At 36.7% G+C, this 22,603-nt stretch overlaps 1 protein-coding gene across 24 annotated transcripts in view; it reads left to right on the top strand.

Moving 5' to 3' along the window:
- Window positions 1–22,603, top strand: part of BBX (BBX high mobility group box domain containing) — a 266,345-nt gene that overhangs the window by 172,680 nt on the left and 71,062 nt on the right. For all 24 annotated transcript variants that reach the window (XM_048215165.2, XM_044381783.3, XM_026492720.4 and 21 more), the window contains 2 exons: window positions 10,265–10,460; window positions 18,136–18,203. In XM_048215165.2, the coding sequence (XP_048071122.1) occupies window positions 10,265–10,460; window positions 18,136–18,203 (264 nt within the window). The remainder of the gene's footprint in view (window positions 1–10,264; window positions 10,461–18,135; window positions 18,204–22,603) is intronic.

Here is a 22,603-nt window from a genome sequence, read left to right as displayed (position 1 = left end):
TAGAATGAGGAAATTGGACAAAAACTTACATCCCTTTCCGTTCTAACATTTTTTGATTTTGTAATAAATACAGTTATTAAGAGATATGCTTTGGTTTATTTCTGTTGTGTAGGTAGTGCAGCATGAATATTTAAAATCAGTGAAGGAATGAATGGCAGTGAAACTTGACGTGTTATGATATGTGCACGCATGTAAAGACTTCATAGGCAGAAGCACTTCTATGCAGGATGGCTATTCAGAGAGGGGGGATTTGGATCAGTCCTGACAGCAGTGAGTGAATTCCTTCAAAAATTGTACTCCAGTCTGTTTTTAAATTAGTCTGAAATTAATGAGTTCATCATGCTCTGAAAATGTATTGTGTAATGGATTTAGCAAGTGAAGGAAAGGCAAAGCGGTATCATTGTGGTTGAACTTGAAAGGAGTAATTCTCACATTACTCCTTCAGCATTGTAACTTGCAAACAATCTTGATTCATGAAAACCCCTGCTATCCAACATTTGGTGAAGTTCTATGAAAAGAAGAACCAGCAGGGGACAAAAATATAGAATTTCAAGTGACACGTTTTATTAGACATCTCAGTATGTGGAAAAATAATTCTTTTAATTGCTGTGGTTTTATTGAGTTGTTTAACAAGCTAATATGTAAGATAAAAATTTCTTATGCAATGTTAAAGGATATTTGAATCCAGAGTATATGATTAGCGTAGTTGTTATGTAGTTAATGTTCACATAAGACTTTGTGAGTTAGCTATTAGTAAAGACAGGATTTTGACTATGTAAGCGTATCTGGAAATTTTTTTTTATATTTTAAAGATTTTATTTATTTATTTGAGAGAGAGAGATAGCTAGAGAGAGCACAAGCAGGCAGGAGAGAAAGAGGGAGAGAGAATAGGAGGCTCCCGGTTGAGCAGGGAGCCCCACATGGGGTTCCATCCCAGGACCCCAGGATCAGGACCAGAGCTGAAGACAAACACTTAGCAGACTGAACAACCCAGGTGCCCCGTGTATCTGGAAAATTTAAAATCAGTTCCAGTAACCTACGTGATTTTAAATGTTTCAGTAGATTTCAACTAGCATAATAGTAATTAACAGCATTTTCCCATTAAATAGCCTTAAATTTTTTTTATAGTCCTACGCTTATATGTTAAAATAAACAATTATCTGAAACCTCACAGGGAACCGCATTAACTTCCTATAATTAAACACTTGAGTTTGGTTTTGGATTGTTGTTTTTTTATATCATGCAGCCTGTCCCAAGTACATTGTTTGCCTTTTCTTAAATACTGCTAATTTAGAAACCCAATAGGCGGCCACTTTTAAGAGGAGGAAGTATTATTTCCATACAGGAAATCTCTTACTAATTACTTAATTAGGCTCACAATATTTGCCATCGTGGCGCCCTAATGCAGTCTGTTAAGGTGGCCTCCCGCGATCTGCTCCACGCGGAGGCGCACCTTCCGCCTTGCAACCTGCCTTGTTTGCAGCTGCTCTTAGGAAACACTGTCTCATGTCTAGTCAAGTGTGGAAGGTTCAGCCACTTTCAACATCTTTCTATAATCGGTTTCTGGTCGTAAGTGATCCTGACTTGTTTCTGTGTATTTGCTACATGGTTTCGAAATTACATTAAAGTGCAGGCCATCGTGCTGGTGCTTTTTGTGTTAATAGTGCAGTCTTCTTGCAACAGCCTTTTCACCAACGAAAAGCTTCCTTGGGGGGGACGTCAGTATACCAAGTCTGTGGTGGTTGCTGATGGTGAATAAGGTCTCAGCTCTGCAAGGGCCTCTCACCAGGCAGTCATTTTTAAAACTTTTGTAACGTTTTCATTTCAGACACTAGATTTTAACTGTGTTCTCTATAGGAACCAGACATACTCTTTCAGGATAGTTTTTGTGTGAATGTGAATACTTAAAAAGATGTTTTTTAAAAGAAGTGAGGACTAAGTAATACAACTTGGGAGGGTTTATTTTTTTAACCTGTTAAAACTTTCTCTAATGCTTTTCTTGCTCCTGATTATCTTTTAGTGCATCTGGTGAGAGCAAACAGCCATTCTGGGATTTGTTTTCAGTTTCTTGAATTATTGCCCAGTACTCATTTGCATTGTTTGGGGGGGGGGAAGGGTTGAATGAGGGTTTCATGCTGTCTGATGAATCTCATTAGAGCAATAACTGGTTATAAGTAATGTAAATAATACCATCTTAAGGCTGTAACATGGGTCATTTTCTTAAACTCAGCAGTGCGTGTGATAGTTCAGGGTTAAGGATGTTCCCAGGCTGTGGGACTGCTGGTTTCTGACGGTGGGACTGCTGGTAGGAGATTCAGGAGCGGCCTTACTTTTCGCTTTAACATCGTATGTCCGCACTCTTACAAATACCGGAATACAAATCTGTGTTTTTGTCTAGGATATTGCTGGAACCTTCCACTTGTCATTTAAACTAATGGTCAGAATTAATTAATTTACAGTCAGTTTAGAAGATCACCTATCTAGACCTCCAGGAAGAGCAGAGTAGGTGCCAAGAAGAGGAGGGGATCTGGAAAGTCAAAAACAAATTTGAATACCTTTATAATACCATCTCCCTTCTTTTTTGTAAGATCAGAGGCATAAGGCAGAATGCATGCATTTATTGATTGATTGGTTCATCCCAAGCCTGACATTTTACAGAAGCACAAACACAAAGTCAGTTACAATTGTCCCCGTTCTTTAGAGCAGGGATCTAGGGCCCTTTGGAGTTGATATCTTGACCACGCGCACATTGTGGAGCTGGGATACTGTTGCCTGTTTGACTAGCATTCTTTTACTATGTGCTGGTTACTTAGATGCCTACAAGATAAGAGGTTTGAGCTAATTATGGTAAAAATGGTAGCAGTAAAATGTCTAACGGAAAGAGTCTGCTTGTGCTGGGGTGGATGTTAGTGGGGATATTTCAGAAAAGGCTTTATGGAGTTGATAGTATGTGTTCTGGGCTTTGGTGTAGGATTCAGAGAGAAAGGCAGGGATAAGAGCAGATGTGGGATAGTAAGAACAATTTCAGGAACAAGAAAGTTTGTCTTACCCTGAGCCTAGGATATGTGTAGGACACTAGCAGGAAATGTTGTAAAGACAAAATTCGTGAGACCAGGCTGACGAGTTTGAAGGTTCAGTTGTATGGCAATAAAACAACTATGGAATTAAATGCAATAAAATGCAACCTGAAGGTAAACTATAATAGCCTTTTGTATCTATTGCCATCAGTACCCTAGGAAAGATTCTCATCACCACAAAACTCCATGGAGTTTTAGTAACTGATTCTTCCTTCATATTTCTTAAAGATAAAACTAAACTATTTATTCCCTTGCTTTGGCTTTATTAGAAATGGGTTTTTCTCCAAAGAGGACAGACTCTCATTTTCTCATATATTATAACTGTAGGGAATTTTTGTTTACTGTCACACATATCATGCTTAACAGCATCCGTGTTCTTACAAGCATGCTGTGGCACCTTGCATACCACTAAACTAGAGTAGCACCTCATTTTTCCAGCATCCTTGAGAAACTGCTGTTACACGTAAGTGATTTGCAGTAGATGAAACCTGCCTGTTCCCTTAAACCCTTTATTTTATATATTTATCCTGGAAACCTTACTTAAAATTTTGTTTATATACTTCCTTACTTCAAGCATTCAGAATGCCTTTCAAATATTTTTGAAAATTTCAAACCATTACTTCCAAACAATAATTATTTTATAATTTGTAATTTGGCGAGACCTTTGTCAACAGTAAGTTATAGTCACATTTTTCTCTACATGGTGAATGATTCTTAATTCTTCTTTTGAATTTCCTCTTTGGTTTTCCATGAATCAGTCTTTTGGGCCCACCCTCAGCTGTTGGTGTTTGTTGCTGTCCTCTGTCAGCCACTTTTGGCTACATCTAATGACATGATTTATTCTGTATGGGGTTGTCTGAGTATGACTTAATAGGGGCCCTGCTACTTTGAGGGGACATGGACAGTAAAACCAAAGACTTAGGCTCCATGTTTCATGGGAGGTCTTGTTTTTGAGACCTTTTCTGTTCCTGTGTTCCAGATATCAGGACTTTCTTACTGCATTTATTTATTTATTTATTTATTTATTTAAGATTTTTATTTATTTATTTGAGAGAGAGAGCAAGCATGAGCAGGGGGAGGGGCAGAGGGAGAAAAGTGAGAGAGAATCCTCAAGCAGACTCCTGCTGATTTCGGAGCCTGACCTGGGGCTCAGTTTCAAGACTTTGAGATTATGACCCGAGCCAAAATTGAGCCAGATGCTTAACTGACAGCCATCCAGGTGCCCCTTTCTTACTGTATTTTAAAAAAAGTATTCAAGTGTTCATTTTTGAGATGATAATAATCAATTTTTGAATATTGCTTTATTCTGCCCAGGGTTCTTTTATAAATATTTAACTCATTTAATCCTCATAATAATCCCAGGAGGTAGTTTTTTTTTTTTTCCCCAACAGCTAAAGATGAAGACACCGAGGCCCAGAAAGTAAAGTGACTTATCCAAGGAAGCAAGTTAGTAGTAGTGGAGCTTGAGTTCTTGGACTTGGCTTTCTCCCTTGTCAGATCTTTCTGGGCTTCTGCCTCTGAATGTCAGTAAAGATGCCTGCCCTGCCCTGTAGGGTTGAGTGAAATGCCAATAAGGCAGTGTACACACAATCATTCCGTAAAGCTTCAGTGTTCTACCAATGGTAGTTTTTGTCGTTTTCCTGATATGCAAACTGGAGTTTGTTTGTATTTGATTCTTCTCTACCAAGTGATTATTTATGATTTTTATTAGGACCTGTTAACAAAATGAAGGGCTACTAGAATGCAAAACTGAAACCCCAGAGCCAACAAAACGAGTTGTATGGTTTGCCCAACATGGCAGATACTCTCCAGTGTGATTGATAGCCTCTAACAGGATACATGTTCAGCTGAGTGAGCTAACTACTTGACTTCAGAAATACCAGTCCAGTTAGTTAACACTAACATTTAAATATTCAAATAAAATAAAATTATAGAAGCCATAGCTAGTGATGAAAAATAGATCCCACAGCGAGTGATATATGGAAAATTTAAACTAAGTCTCTTAAAACTTATTTTGGTATTGGTTTCAAGGTACTAATTTTTAGGGGGGCACCTGGGTAGCGCAGTTGTTAAGCGTCTGCCTTCGACTCAGGGCATGATCCCAGCATTATGGGATTGAGCCCCACATCAGGCTGCTCCGCTGGAAGCCTGCTTCTTCCTCTCCCACTCCCCCTGCTTGTGTTCCCTCTCCCGCTGGCTGTCTCTGTCAAATAAATAAATAAAATCTTTAAAAAAAAAAAAGATACTAATTTTTAGATTGATTGAGGGACTATAACTCCAATATTCTGTAAGACGTTACTGCAGTAAATCTTGATTACTTTGGAAATGGTGACCATTCAAGGGATATAGATAAAAATTAATTTTTGCCCTGCTTGAAAAATTACAAATTCATACCATAAATGATTTTGTAAGGAGAAAGTATGAATCGTTTAAGGAAAATACTAAACCTTAGCAAACACATTTTTTTAAAAAGAAAACTTACACATTTTACAATTCAAATTAGTTAACGTATGAATTTATTAATACATTTTCAGAAATGTAAATAATGTTTTCTTTCCCAGATCCCTATCTACTTTTCACAAGGTAAGAAAATGACATGTTAAAAGAAATTCTGAAATTTTGATTTTTTTTATTAGTGCTAACTAATTAAACTGACTTTTCTCCTGATTTAAATTAGGGAGTAAAATTGTCCTTTTAAAAAATTTATGTATGAAAATGAACCATTGTTGCCATGATAATCCTTACAGCCAATTTAGGTAACCTTATCTACAGCCAACCTAGTTTTTCCTTTATAAATTTTCTATAGTGGAACCAAACAATTTCCTGGTCGCTTATTTAAGTCTCTTTTTGAAGTGTATAATTTTTATTGGAGTAGCTTTATCATAAAAGTCATGCAGGTTAATGTATAGCTTAAAATATTTTCGTTCTGTCAAAACCATAAACTGAATTCCATGTTCTGTCACATAATAGTCTCATTTTCTTCCTATTCAAAATATCTAGTAAAAATAATTCAGATCAGATAGTGCTTTGAGTTTTGTTATCTAAATGAACAGTTTTAGAGCTGAATCTCCAGATTAGTGACACTTGTCAAGCATCCGCCTCTCCTCTCCCAGCCTTGGATAATGTGGTTTCTGCTGCCCGTGGGAAGAGGTACAGCTGTCTCAAAATTTATTATGCGAGGGGTCACTTAAACCCCTGCAGAGTTACAAAATAAAAAAATGTGTTCGATCTGTTTTTTAAAAATCGGATAGTTTTTTGTAGTCTCTCCTCTGTGGTTCTGGTAGGTTTTGTTTTGTTTATTTGTTTGTTTTTTAATCATGGTGCTATTTCACATATTGGCACCAGAATCAGCTGTCTTTATTTGTATAGACATTTCCAGGGGTCCTTACTCCTGGACCTCTCCAGGGTTGCCATTCTTTTCACTGTGTTAAAAAAATCTGGACTGTAATAATAGCTAGAAATTCTACTGGATTTTAGATGCCCCCCCCCCATTAAAAACAAGTAATTGGAGAATAGTTAGTGTATTTTTCATTAACATTAAGGTGCTTTTTGAAGTCAAATTTTCATTCTTATAAATGTTCCAGAAAGGTATTTAATGTTGAGACCCACTTTTTAAAAGATAAACATCAATTGAGTATTGTTTGTGGTATATAATAATGTCATTGTCATATATGAAGGAAACAGACTACCACGGCAAAGGGTGTGCGCTAACCATTACTGAGTAACAGTGACTTATTGTTATTGCTGATGAAGTGTTGTGGTGGTTGGGATCAGGAGAAGGGAGCCAGCGTGTGCTGAGCACCTTGCATAAATGACAAACCGTGTCTGTAAAGTAGATGCACTTAGGTTATCTAAGCAGTTGGGAACTTTGAAGAAAAAAAAATGGAAACCATCAGGTGAATTTTTATTTTAACGAGAGATTTTTGAAAATCAGTATTTTAACAAGGGGTTAATTATCCACGAGATTGGACCAATAGCCCGTGATTGATGTTCCTGGATGAAAACAGGCTCCCCTCTCACTCCCAGCATGAAGAGCCGTGCCCTGGAGATCCAGATGGACAGGGCCCATCTCTTTGGCCCTTTAAATCCTCTAACGATGGATTTTTGTCCACATAGTTGACCAGCATGCTAACGGTTTCACTCAGCTATTTGCTTCACACTATATACTGTCTTCCTTCATTTCTCCCTTACTCAGCCTTCTCTATAATCCCTTTCCTAATAACCTCATCACAACAAATGATTAAGCCTTTCTGTTGTTTCTTATAGTTGAATCAGAGCAAGTGATTGATGAGGTGTCCAGTTCCAAGGACAGAGAGACATCCTCAGACTCCGAGGCTCTTTCTGCCTCCGCCTTCACTTGGTGTTCAAGTGTGTCTTTACATAAATTTATGACATCCCCATGTAAGCTTTACATTCCTAAAGGACAAGGACTGTGTGTTATTCTTTCCTCTCTCTCACGTTCTTAATGCTTTTGCTTAGTACATTTTTGATTGAGCTATTGAGCGTTATCTTGTTCCTGCTCATTTACGTTCAGTTTAAGGACCTGCGAGGTTATTATTGTGATACACAGTATTGACCCTTCTAGTGAATTCTCAGTAATCATTTTCCATAAAACCCCACATCCTCCAGGACTTTCTCTCGCCTTCTGTTCTCCAGCCCATAGGGAGCTTCCCCTTTTACAGATCCTTTGCAAAACCATTTTTCATGCCTGAACTAGGGAAGGCCTATGAACCACGGGTTAAAAAAAAAAAGTTTGTGTGACTCATTGTGGATTGTAAACAGTTTGAAGGCAGAGACTTTAATTCATGCTCTGAACTGGTGTCTGTCATCTAGTCCAGCATCGTTCACAACTGGGACTTGCTTCTTTAAAAACTCCAAAAAAATTTTTTATTTCTCATGACAGATGTGTTAATTAATTTGTTTGAAAGTCTTTTGTCATTTTGTAGAGTGGTGACCTTTGTCCAGATGACTGTTCGTCTGACAAACCAGCCCATGTGCCTTTTCCTGGGACACAATAATGATGCATGTGTCTGCTCTTTCCATTTTCACCTCCCCTACCATTTGTCACTTTCCACCTTCAGACGGGAAGCAAGGCTATTTGTCTGCTTCAGCTTAGTATGTAAATCCCCCACGCAGGTGAATGCACCGGAGTAGGGTGTCTCTTATATCACAGTGGATACCTCCAAATTTATTCTGCTCTGTGATGGTAAATTCTTGTTTGGCTCTGGCCTTGCATCCTCATTTTAATTATTCTAGAAAGAAAAGTGGAACTATTTTTTCACTATTTTGTGCTTCCCTTCTGTCGACATGTACCCATGTAGCAACATGCAAGAGGTACAGCTTTTAGGGTTTTTTTGTTTTTGCTTTTTTTTTAAAAAAAAAAAGCTTATTCAGAAAACTTGAGTTAAGATAATTTGGGGATAATTCTAAACCATTGATTATTAACACTCGCATTATATGACCTACAGTACAGCTTTCATTTACATGATTTAAAGTGAAAAAAATAGAAATGTTTATTTGGATTATATACCCTTTCTTCTTATACGAAGGATAAAAGAATCTTTTTTCCTGTTGGGTTAAATAAAAAGCTATTTGGAGCATAGACTAAATTAGTTTACACTTAGAGTGAGCGTTTTAAAGGGCAAGCTTATGGGATTGAAACAATTGTATTGATTTAATAAAGTTTCTAGCAGTTAGCAAGTTGGAATAATTGAATACATGGAAAATACATTTTTATTAGATGATATAACTTTTGGCAATGTATAATGAATAGCAATAAATGTATTTCATTTAGTTTTATTGCCACAAAAGGGGAAAGAAGCAACGGAGTTGGCAGAAAGAGTTACAGGAAAAAAATCACAAAAATAAAGGGAAAAGGAGGCTATGGTTAGTGAAGGTTGAAACCTCCAAGTTGAAGACGTAAAGTGCAACATCACACATCACAGCTCTCAGCGTGTTCACATTTGCAGTCGCACGTGCTCATTGTAAAATCCTGGGATGTTGGTGCTTCCCAGATACTTAGTTTCTTACAAACTGAGGGTTTATGGCAACGCTGTGTCAAGCAAGTCTTTCGGCACCTTTTTTCCAATGGCATTTGTTCATTTTGTGTCACTGTGTTACCTTTGGGTAATTCTAGCAATATTTCCAAATTTTCATTATTACATTTCTTACGGTGATCTGTGTTCAGTGATTACAGCTTGCTGAAAGCTCAGATGATGGTTAGCATTGTTTAGCATAATTAGGATATTTCATTGTTTTTTAAGGTAGAGTGCTACTGCACACTTAATAGACTGTAGTATAATGTAGACGTAACATTTATATACACTGGGAAGCCAAAAAAATCCATTTGACTGGCTTTATTGTGATGCTTGCTTTATTGCTGTAGTCTGGAAGTGAACCCACAGTCTCTCTGAGGTGTGCTTTTTCCTCCACATGGCCCAGCATCCTCACCTGAAGAGTTATACATCGGTTTTTCCTACCTTGTTCCCCTTCTCACCACTCTTGATCGTAGCTTGTTTATCCCAAAACTGTATACATTGCTTTGTTAAGTTTGTCTGCATTTGCCTTACCCGTACATCAAAGCAGGGATTGTATTTTTGGCATACTTTCAAATTAAGCCGTGAGCAGAATCTGGTTACTGGCTCTGGTATTGACTCACAGTTTGTAATGTGTACGTGATACCCACTCGGAACCGGGTGCCAAACAACGCACCGCGATTTACAATAACCCTATGGATTGGTGGTGGTGTTCTCAGTTCGTAGAAGCTAAAGATGAGGCCCAGCGAGGTTATAGTGTCGGTCTTTGGTCAGTCTAGCTTAAGTGGAGGTGCTAGGGTTTGAACTCTGCTCTTTCTGTCTTCAAAGCCCTTGCTCTTTCCCTTACAAATAACTCCCTCTCTACCGTGGTAAGACATCTTTTTGCATACTTAAAAAAAGATGTGGGTCAAAGGATAGAAATTTGTTGCCTCTGGACCCATCTTCCACAAATGAACTTTCTAGGAGTTAAATCCATGTCCTGTCTCTAAAGCCCTGGGCTCAGATTATCATTCTTCTATAAGTAAAGCCATAGAAGTTATTGAAAGTATTTTTTCATTTATATTTAATGGTGGGGGGGTGAGATATAAAGGCTATTGGAACTTTTTCAGTCTGTATATTAATTGAAATCTGTTATCTATTCTTTATTTATAGTATAAAGATGCATTTATGAAAGCAAATCCTGGCTACAAATGGTGTCCTACCACAAACAAGCCTGTGAAATCCCCAACACCCACTGTCAATCCACGAAAGAAACCATGGGCCTTCCCATCTGACTCTTCAAGAGATTTGCCAAGCCCTAAGAAAGCAAAGACTGAAGAAATGCCTCAGCTAAATTTTGGAATGGCTGGTGAGTTTAGGCATTATTTCAATTATTCTTTTTAAGGACAAGGCAATACATTTAGATAGTATTTTTAAAAATTATATATATATATGTAATATATACATAGAGAGAAGCACAATTTATAACCAGTGTGAAGCAATGCAAAGATATAGCATATCTGAAAGCTTTGAAACACAATACACATAGAGTGTATATATATAATTAAAGGGAGTATGGACCAAGTAGTGGAGTCATTATACGTATATGTGAATTTCTGACTTTGACGTTATGGAAAGGCAGACCACAATGTGGAGATTAAGAGCTCAGGGAATTTTATAATGTAACAAAGTAGCTTACAGAGACATACATAGTATTAAGCTATCCCAATAAGTATCTTAGTTATTGTGGGTACTTAAAAAGCCGTAATTATGTTGATCATCTGAGGATTTGAAACATCTAGGGCAAGAATATGAAAAGTTCCATCACAAGTCTGAGATGGATCTGACAGCTGTTTCTTGGAAGGAATTCCCATCCTACCCCCCCACCCCCATTCCTGTATGAGCCAGGCAAATTAAAACTTCCAGATGGTCCCATTTGTTATGGGACCTTTAATACTCTTTGGGTGGTAAGGAATGCTAAAGCATTTATTACCGTGAAATAAAGTACTTGTATTCATTCTGCAAATGGCTCTGTCTTCCTGGCTATTGCAGTGCAGTAATCAAGAGAGAAGTTTTCCAGGATGAAATTGGGGGATTGGGCAGGGTGGAAGCTATGAAGTTGCTGTTGACCTTAATGGTTCCTATGTCACTTATTATAAACAGATTTTCTTCAAAATGAGAGCACTGAACCATTTGCAGTATGGAGAGCCTGGGAAAGGAAGTTGAGCAATATTATGATAACACCTTTTTTTTAATCCAGTTTTATTGAGAAATAATTGACCTACATTGTTGTATAAGTTTAAGACATACAGACTGATGGTTTGATTTACATACATTGTGAAATGATTACAATAGGTTCAGCTAACATCTATCTCCTCACATAGATACAATAAAAAGAAAAGAGAAAAAGGAAAAAAAATTTCTCCTTGTGATGAGAACTCTTAGAATTAACTTTCTTAACAACTTCCCTGTTTGTCATACAGCAGTGTCAGCTATAGGCATCATGTTCTACATTACATCCCTAGTACTTATTTATGCTGTAAGTAGAAGTTTGTGACCACCTTTCCTCCAGTTCTTCCTTCCTCTACCCTCTCTCTGCCTCTGATAAGCAGAAGTCTGGTTTCTTTTGTGTTTTCTTTTTTTTCCTTTTCTTTCTTTCTTTCTTTTTTTTTCTTTCTTTCTTTCTCTCTTTCTTTCTTTCTAACTTTCTTTCTTTCTTTTTTAATATTCCACATATAAGTAAGATAATATAGCATTTTTTTTTTTAAAGATTTTATTTATTTATGTGACAGAGAGACAGCCAGCGAGAGAGGGAACACAGCAGGCGGAGTGGGAGAGGAAGAAGCAGGCTCCTAGCAGAGAAGCCCGATGTGGGACTCGATCCCGGTACGCCGGGATCACGCCCTGAGCCGAAGGCAGACACTTCAAAGACTACGCTACCCAGGCGCCCCAAGATAATATAGCATTTGTCTCTCTGACTTATTTGACTTAGCATAATGCCTTCAGGGTGCATCCATTTTGTCACAAATGGTAGGATTTCCCCATTTTTTATGGCTGAATAATATCTCACTCTGTGTGTGTGTGTGTGTGTGTGTGTGTGTGTGTAATCACATCTTCTTTATCCATTCATCCATCCATCAGTGTTCACAGGTTGTTTCCATGCACACATGGAACATTTTCTAGGATAGACCATATGTTTAGGCCACAAAACAAGTCTTAGCAAATTGAAAAAGAATAAATCATACCAATTATCTTCTGACCACAATGGCATGAAACTAGAAATTAAAAACAAGAGGAAAACTGAAAAATTCAAAAACACATAAAAGTTAAACAGCATTCTCTAGGCCAACCAATGGATCAAAAAGAAATTAAGGGGGAAATAAAAGGTTTCTTGAAACAAGCAAATGGAAACCTAATATACCAGAATTTGTGGGATGCAGCAAAAGCAGTTCTAAGAGGGAAGTTCATAGCAACAAATGCCTACATTAATAAGCAAGGGAGATCACAAAGTAACAGCTTAACTCTCTGCCTTAAGGAACTAGAAAAAGAACAGACCTCCAGTTAGCAGAAGGGAAATAATAAAGATTCAATCAGAAATAAGTGAAATAGAGAACAGAAAAACAAGAGAAAAGGTTAACTATACTAAGAGTTGGCTCTTTGAAAAGATAAATAAAATCAACAAACTTTTAGCCAGACTAACCACAGAAAAAAGATTAAGGACCCAAATCAACACAATTATAAATGAAAAAGGAGACACTACAACTGATACCAGAAAAATATAAAGGATCATAAGAGGCTACTATGAATGACTGTATGCCAACAAACTGGAAAACCTAGGAGAAATTCTTAGAAACATGCAGCTTACTAACACCAAATCAGTAAGAAATAGGAAGTCTTGGTAGACCAATTATGAGTAAGGAGATTGAATTAGTAATTAGAAATTTCCCAATGAAGAAAAGCCCAGGACCAGATGGGTTAACTAGTAAATTTTACCAAACATTTAAAGAAGAGTTAACACTAGTTCTTCTCAAACTCTTCCAGAAATATCAAAGAAGATGGAACACTCCAAACTCATTTTACAAGGCCAGCATTATTCTAATATCAAAGCCAGAAAGGGACACTACTAGAAAAGAAAACTATAGGCCAATATCCCTGATGAATATAGATTCAAAAATTCTCAATAAAATACTAGCAGACTAAATTCAGCAGCACATTAAAAGGATCATTCACCGTGATCAAGTGGGATTTATCCTGGGGATTCAAGGATGGTTCAACATATATAAATAAATCAATGTGATACATCACATTAATAGAATAAAAAGAATCATCCTCTCAGTAGATGCAGAAAAAGCATTTGACAAAATCCAATATCCATTCGTGATAAACACTCTTAACAAATTAGGCACAAAAGAAACATACCTCAACAAGTCCACAGCTAATATCATACCTAATGGTGAGATGCTGAAAGGTTTTCCTTTTAATATCAGGAATAAGACAAGAGTGTCCACTCTCACCACTCTTAGGCATGATATTATAAGTCCTAGCTAGAGTAATTGGCAAGAAAAATAAATAAAAGAAACCAGAATTGAAAAAGAAGAAGTAAAATTATCTGTTTGCAGATGACATGACTTTATATTTGGAAAAGCCTATAGCTTAACCAAAAATCTATTGGATCTAATAAATGAATTCAGTAAAGTTGCAGGATACAAGATTAACATAGAAAAATCAGTAGCATTTCTATACACTAACAACAAATTTTCTGGAAAAGAACTAAGTCTATCCCATTTACAATGGCATCAAAATAAGACACTTAGTAATAAATTTAACGAAGGATGTAAAAGATCTTTGAAAACTACAGGACACTGATGAAAGAAATTAAAGAAGACACAAATAAATGGAAAGGTGTCCTGTGTTCATGGATTGGAAGAATTAATATTGTTAAAACAATATTACCAAAAGCCATCTATAGATTGGATGCAATCCCTATCAAGTTTCCAATGGTATTTTTAACAGAAGTAGAAAAAACACTCCTAAAATTTATATGGACCCACAGAAGACCCCAAATAGCCAAAGGAATCCTGAGAAAGAAGAACAAAGCAGGTGGCCTCATAATTTCTGATTTTAAGCTATACTATAAAGCCATAGTCATTAAGACAATATGGTACTGTCATAAAAAACAGACAGATAGACCAATGGAACAGAATCAAGAGCCCATAAATAATCCCAAACATACACAATCAACCAGTATTTGACAAGGAAGCCAAGAATACTAAATGGAAAAAAGATCGTCTTTTCCAGAAATGGTGCTGGGGTAATTGGATATTCACATGTAAAAAAATGAAACTGGACCCATATCTTAAACCATAAAAAATTGACATGAAGTGGATTAAAGACTTAACTGTGAAACCTGAGACCATGAAAATCCTAGAAGAAAACTTAGGAATAAAGCTTCTTGACATACATCTTGGTAATGGTCTTTATTGGATATGACACCTAAAGCACAAACAACAAAATAAAAAATGAACAAGTGAGAGACTACATTGCAAAGCTTCTATGTAGCAAAAGCAAGCATCAACAAAGTGAAAAGACAACCTACAGAATGCGGAAAAATATTTTCTAACCACATATCTGAGAAGTTAATATCCAAAAATCTATAAGGAACTCCAACACCCAAGTAAGAAGTAGGCAGAGGCTCTGAATAGACATTTCTCCAAAGATGTACAAAAGGCCCACCAGGTACACGAAAAGATGTTCAGCATTACTAGTCACTAGGAAAATGCAAATTAAAACCACGGTGATGTACTCCCTCATGCCTGTTAGAATGAACATTATCAGAAAGACAAGTGCTGGTGAGGATGTGGAGAAGAGGGAGCCCTTGTGCACTGTTGCTTGTAAATTGGTACAGCCACTAAGGGAACAGAGTATGGAGGGTCCTCAAAAAGTTAAAAACAGAACTCCGTAATTCAGTGTGTGATTTATAATGTAACAAAGTATGTGGTGTTGTCATATATGAATGCTAAGAAATGCAGTCTAACATAATGGCAGCATTCTGAGGAAATAAAGTATTCAGGTGATTGCTATGTAGGTGTCTATAGTAGAATTCTAGGTAAAGCCCCCCCCCCCCCAGTGATGCTCCCACATATCCCAGAAGAATCTTATCCTTGTTTAGCTGTCACTTTACAATTTTAGTTTCACCTTGCTTGCTAGCAGTCTTGGTGAGCTTTCTGGACTTCCCAAATTATATCAGTTGAAGTGTTCTATAATAAAACATTTTATCATTGGGACCATAAAAGAGTGTATGGATGATGGGCTGCCAACCAAATTCCTTCGATGACCATTTGTCTTCCATGCCTTTTTCTCCCGGTTCTAAATCAGTATCAGTAGGTGTTTTCCATATAGTAGCTCTTCACAAACCAATAATAATTGTAGATAAACCTATGAAAGCTTTGAGAGCTATGAAAGATGTCTGTTTTTAGCACCATTTTTGACAGTTTATTAATCTACCTTTTGTACCTACAAATCGAAAGTTGGAGACCTAGACATCAACCAAGATAGGTCAGCTTTACAAAAACAATGTTCTGTAAAGTAAAATAAAGAAGGAAAACACCTTCAGTTCGTCTCATTATGTGAGGCTCTGTGACAGATGTCGGTAAATCCACGGTCAGTCAAGTCTTTTTTAAGCTAGTGTATAGAGGATAACATGTTCTGAAATTTCCAGTTGTGTCTCTTGCAGTGCAGTGAAAGCAGATGGATTTGCCTTTAATTAAAACATGGGGCTTAGCTGTTTGAATCTCGGGGATCCTCACAGGGCCTTCAGAGGACAGTGTAAGCTTTTCCTCAACATGGAATCTTTTGTTTTTCCGGCAGTACTTATCACATGTCATTTGGCTATTTTGAATAATCCCAAAGCAGTTAAATGTATGATTTCCAAGAAGAGAAAGTTGTGTAGAATTTAGTTTGGTACAGGTCCTCTTGGTAAAGAGAAAAGCAAAGCATGCTATGTGCGTATTTTTGATGTTTCTAGATAAGGTTGTGTAAGTATAAATTAATGTGAAAGATGATGGTACCTTTTTGGTCTGTGTTTTACAGCAAACTTCTTGCAAAATCACATTGGTATATAGCAAATAAATTGTCATGTAAGCATGTTCCTATTCTACTTTAAAATTTGAACTAACACATTTTTATTTCTATTAGAAAGCAATCATCCAGTCCTCCTGATCTCTAGAATGACAGCAGCAAAAGTATTTAGCTATCCAAAGAACCAAATTAAAATTTTACTTCCTGCTAAATTCATTTCCCCCTCATTTTAATTTTAAATAGATTTAAGTGTCTATTTTAACAAACACAGTAGTTCTTAAACTTAACATTTAATTAAAGATGGAATTTTTAAGACAACAACAAAGAGCCTTGCTTCATCACAGCAGCCAGAGTTTCCGTGTATTCCATATGTAGCTTCTTCCTGTGGGGCTGCTTTCCAACACTGAGCTGTTTCTTGACCATCTGATCATTGGGTGACCTGCGTTCCCCTCTAATAACCTTTCCTTCCTTCCTCCCTCTTCCCTCCCTCCCTCTCTCTTTCTTCTTTTCTTTTCTTTACCTCTTCTCTGTCTCTTTCTTTCCCTCCCTCCCTCCCTCCTTTCTTTCTTTCTTTCTTTCTTTCTTTCTTTCTTTCTTTCTTTCTTTCTTTCTTTTCTTTCCTTCCTTCCTTCCTTCCTTCCTTCCTTCCTTCCTTCCTTCCGATTCTTTTTTCAATTTTTTAAAAAAATTTGACTGTATATAAGATGTGATCAGAGTGGCTTCATGAGTTAGGACAGCTCATGTCCAAAAATATACTTAAGGTCCTATCTTTAAGCAAAAAAGAGAAAAACTCTTCCATGTCTTCAGGCAACAGTATGCCTGATTCTCATTTTTAATTGAAGAGAGATTCCTAAAAATAAGAATGCATTTATGTAGGACCTATATGCGCGAGGACAGGCACTAAGTTAGGCATTGCCACATATGTGATTTCAACGCAGATCTGAAATTTAATTCGTTTAAGACAACCTTAAGGGATATAGGTTTCTTATTTTCTCTAATACTTGTTTAGTCATAACCCTGGGTCGTAGACCTACCACTTTGCTGTTTTTATTTTGTCTTTTTGTTTCTGTTGATTATTGAAGGAATGAAAACAAAGGCCTTCGGTAATATAAAAAGGATTCACTTTAAATCCGAAAAGTATTTCAAGGAAGCACCTGACTATACCCCTAAGATTGAAAATATCAAAAATACATCATTCTCTAATTTAAATTTGTTTTTGAAAGTTTTAAAGATTATTTGAGCAAAGCCCCCAAGATTTTGGAATGCTCATTTATAAAATTTCTCTCTGTTCTCTAGTTTCTCATATAGCCTGGTACTTTTTATCAGCCCTAATTTTACATGGCAGAAATAACAATTTGAGAATAACAAACTCAAGCTTCTTAGACATCAAGTGTAAGCACTCTTTTGTTTTTAAAAAAAAAAAAAAAAAATCCGGGGCGCCTGGGTGGCACAGCGGTTAAGCGTCTGCCTTCGGCTCCGGGCGTGATCCCGGCGTTCTGGGATCGAGCCCCACATCAGGCTCCTCCGCTATGAGCCTGCTTCTTCCTCTCCCATTCCCCCTGCTTGTGTTTCCTCTCTCGCTGGCGGTCTCTATCTCTGTCGAATAAATAAATAAAATCTTTTAAAAAAATTTAAAAAATAAAAAAAAAATCCACTGAAACCCCCCATTTAGTAAGGCAAGAAGCATCAGATTAGGAGATAATTCATATTATAAACAGCTGTAGTATTGAAGAAAGGGTTATGTTGAAATGGTGGGACATAGGGGGATTTAAAAGGCTCACAAAAGTATGAGTACTTAAGTACATATATGCCAGATTATTGCTATATGAAGAGTTTTGAAAATTTTCTGTAACAAGTTATATACGGTTCTGTTGTTTCGAGTCTTTGTTAGTATTCTTTTTGACTCTGTGTGGATTATATGTACTTCATGCTTGTAAATTGATGATTTATTTGTTTTTGACTTTTAGATCCTACTCAAATGGGAGGCCTGAGCATGCTGCTTTTAGCTGGAGAACATGCTCTTGGAACACCAGAGGTAAGCCGGTCTCATTCCTGCCCACTCCGCTCATGCTGAGGCTTGAAAACACAGACATTTGGATTCTTTTCACGCTCTTAGTTCTGTAGTTTCACTGTTTACAGCTCATGAGCAAACTTGATCCTTTTTTTTTGGTCAAGATCTAGATGTGCTTTGTATTGTGCCTTGAGTGTAACCAAAGTGGTGTAAATAAACCCAAGAGGACACAAATTAAGAAGTCAGGTGCAGATTTTTGAGGTCTGTGAACCTAAGAGAAAGAAATGGAATGTACAGATAATTAGCGTCTGCTACAATTGTGTCATGGGTCCTCAGGGTGGGCCCTATGATTCATTCCCTCCATTCATAACATACCCTGCTTTCGTGATTTCTCACGCAGACTTGCTAGAGAAAAGTCGAGAATTTACCCGTCAGTCTTTCTGGTACCTGAATAAATCCAAACTCCTGTTTTTGAAACATGGCATTCCAACATTGTTTTATTCTTTAAAATGGAAAATGAAAAGGACCCAGGCTCTCATAACCTTGGTTTTATGATCTCTTATTTCCTTGTAGTTACTGGGCTGCTTTTACAACACATTTTAGGTATGGTTTTGATGGGCAGGTCCTTGCAATTAACCATGTATAGTTTGCATTTGTGGAATTTCTCTTTTCCAGTCTCATTTAACAGAGGCCAGACAAATTAACCTGCGGGTCATGTTATTTTACCACACTCAGGTACCTGAAATGGAGACTTTTCAGTCCCAACCAGAGTCGCTATTTATGGCCAAATAGCAGTCAGCTCAATTCATTGCATATATATATATATATATATATATATTTTTTTTTTTTTTTTTTTTTTTTTTTTTTTTACTTTAAGAAGTTGAGTATGCCCTACAGAGTACAATTCACTCCTATTCAAATAGTGATTTTAGAAGATACCATGTAAGATATTTATATCACAGAGGCTATTATTATGTATAGTTTACATTTGGGATCCATAGTAGTTGACCATATAGTCAGTTTAACATAATTATTTTGATTCCATTTAGTTCAGTGTAGCAAAAGAATGTGTAAACAGGTATGCCGGTAGTTACTTACATTGCACTATTCTTTAGCTGAAAAAAATAAACATGTCACTTTGTACTTTTCCATACTTACTATTCAGCATGTTTTTACTTCCTAACACAATAGAATTCTCGGAAATCATTTCGCTAACACATGGCTGCCTAATAGCAATCAGATTGATTGTCACTTAGGTATAGAGTATCGCAAGCATGTTCCAAAAGGTGAATGTTGGAATAATAATGCACACTTGACCTTTGAACACAGTGTGACTCATGATTTCCAAGAATGTACTATATTGTGAAAGTCGGCATCATCTTTTCTAACAGATTATATTATAATGGTGTTTTCTTCCCAACTTCTGTCACCATTCTTTCTAACTTCCAGGAACACATGTAAATAAATAAACATCTATAGAACTTACAGATAGATGAAAGTGTTAGTCAAAGAAAAGACTGCCCCCCCCACCCTTTTTGCTTACAGTTTGCCTCCCGGGCTGTTTTCGGGGAGAAGTTCTCCCTTTTAAGAACAGCAGGTTTTTGCCACAAGTAATATAAACAATGGTCAACTTTTTATTTCTGAGGAAGGGGAACTGTTTTGAGAATTCTCAAGCTAAAGAAGTTTATAAAGGTAAATTACTTAAAGAAGGGAACCATGTAGAAGGAAATCTATGCTAGGGAAGAAGTTGCCAGCAGTTAGGTCTTTAAGAACCACTTCTAAGAATACATCTCTTTCTTTTTTACTTCCTACTTCTCATCTCAGAGGTGGTATATTTAGGTCATTATTGAAACTAATCTTGAGATACTGAAACAATAAAGCAGTGACTGTTGTACAAAATTAACCTGTGTCTAAATATGGTTCATTTTGAGAGTTTGTGTCATACATATCATCAGTAGACTTCATTTATCATCTGTTTTCTCTACAAAGTCTTATCTCATTCCAAATATGTGAACATGATTGTAGAATGTTAGGGGACTAGATACATAGGCAGATGATGAACATAAGACAAATGTGGTAAATATGTACTTACATTTTCCTAAGAAAATTATCAAGGTAATGAGATAAGAAGAGAGAGTTACAGAAATTTCATACTGCTGACATTTGGAACAATTACTGTGATGTCTGTTTATACTGTTAGGTAGGACCAATCAAATAAAGTGACATTTTACAAAAATTCTGCCACAGAGAAAGTCTAATCATAATGGCTTTTTAAAATGCCATGACAGAATTCTTATTCTGAAATACTAGTCTTTGAGGGAGGAGATTTTCCTTTGTTCATTAACCTGAAACCTAACTACATAGAAAAAAATTCTCAGAAGTCTGTATTTTTAAATGTAGAAATATTAATATAGATAATAGTTGTTTTTTAAAAAAATAATTCTAGAAGGCATAGAGGCTTGCTGTAAATAATAAATTTTCAGATAAATAATATATCTGAATATCTTCTAATATCTAAAGTAATAAAATTCTAGATTAAAAGCTTCTTTGGCCTGTAATATTTCCTGGATCTACCTGACGTGCTCTTAAGACTTTTTAGAGAGAAATCATAGGTTCTTCAGCCTTATCAGTGGGAAAGTAATGGCAAAGAAAATGTTTGCGTTTTCTCTTTTACCTGAATCTTCTGATTAACTTTGAATTTGCCACAATAAGTTTGCAGCATTATTAGGTGGACATTCGTACATGCTACTGTTACTGAGGCAGGCTTAGTTTCAATTGTGCTTTTTTCTCTAATGAATAAAAGGGATGAAATTTGTATTTACAGTTTGGTTCTTTTATTTTTCACATGAATGATTAGCCCTGTATTTCCTTTATATCCAGAGTACATTGAAATGCATTAAGATTTTTAAAAATTGTTTGTCATTCATTTATGGATGAGGAAGCAAAATAGATAGATATATTAGCAGGACACACACACGCACACACGCCCCTGCTCACCCTGTGGCTCTGAGTTGGTCTTTGTTGAGACTTGGTGAAGTGTAGGCATGGAAGTCGCACTAGGAAATACCCTGTAATAATGAGGGAAACGGAATGTTACCAATGAACATGAGATTTTAGCAAACATATTTAAATCAGAAGCCAAATGGAAGTAGTTTAATCAATAAAATATGGTATAAGGATCAGCTGAAAATAGGCCTGCAGAGGGCTCTACAGAGGAGGTGAGAGGCAATTTGTTCAATATCAAAGTCACATTCCCATCAGACTCTGGGAAGAGCTAAAGAGAAGGCAGTTACCTAAAAAGAGGTAAGCACTTATATTTCATATCAGGGAGTTATCATCTAAGGATGAAAAGACAGTGAATAAGGCTTATAATAATTATTTGATCTAGAATTTGTAGAAGTGATTCCCCAAGACTAAAAATCGCCTATACTATTATATTTGTTACTTTAATGAAAATGCAAAGCTAAATAAAATGTAAGAAATAAAGGCAGGGAGTGCTGCATTTCAGAGAGTGTGAAGGGGACTGTTAGTCGACACACAGTGTAGAGAACAGCTTGGGTCAGTATTGTAAAGGACCACACTCAGTATCAGGACTGAGGCAGTGCCGGGAAGTCCTGACTGGAACAGAGGGAAAGATGGTTTGCGGGAGTAATAGGAAAGGTAATAAGTTAGGCAGAGTAATCATAGCTGACAAAAAGGTGTGAAGGCATCGATATCTATTTAGTTGTGACGGAAGGCAAACTTTCACATGTGCGGGAAATGTATTAGATGTTAGGTCTATGATTTTAGAATGCCTAGTTCTTTTGTTGGAACCAACAGATAGGACAATAAAGTTATGATCAAGCCACTTTTTTCTTTGCCTTCCATCCTGTAAAATGGAGCTAATAATATTACCCACTTGCCTCTAATTCCTAAGAGAATTCCTCTAATCTGTGGAGATTAGTTAAATAAAACCTGTAAGGCAATTTCACCACTCCTGAGAGCATTCTTGCAGGTACCTGGTATCATCACCCTGTGTTATTCTAGGCATTTCATACATAACTTGAAAGTTTAAATTCTGTCAGACATCAGTCCTACAGGATATCATGCGCGTTACTGGCAGTGCGTGCACACGCACACACACGGCTCCTTGTCCATCGGAAACTTGTAGGATGCAGTTGTAATTTATTCTCTATCACTAGGTGCTCAAGAAGGAGACAATTTTTTAACCTGGTAGAAATTACTGTGTAGGAAGTATGACTTCAGCAGAGTAGCTGAGTTAGCATGAAAGTTAGTGGAGAAGATGCTAGCAAATGATTGTATACTTCCATTATTAAGGGGCTAGACAGGTCGTATGTAAGAATTGAACAGTTTGGGAACTGTGTGCCATCTTTTCACATATTCAGTCATATGACAAGTATTTAATGCTTACTGTGTGCCAGTCC

This window comes from Ursus arctos, unplaced genomic scaffold, assembly GCF_023065955.2.
Source record: "Ursus arctos isolate Adak ecotype North America unplaced genomic scaffold, UrsArc2.0 scaffold_4, whole genome shotgun sequence".
Taxonomy (NCBI): Eukaryota; Metazoa; Chordata; class Mammalia; order Carnivora; family Ursidae; genus Ursus; species Ursus arctos.
Note: the sequence above shows the minus strand (reverse complement) of the source record. Positions and strands in the feature narration are given on the sequence as shown.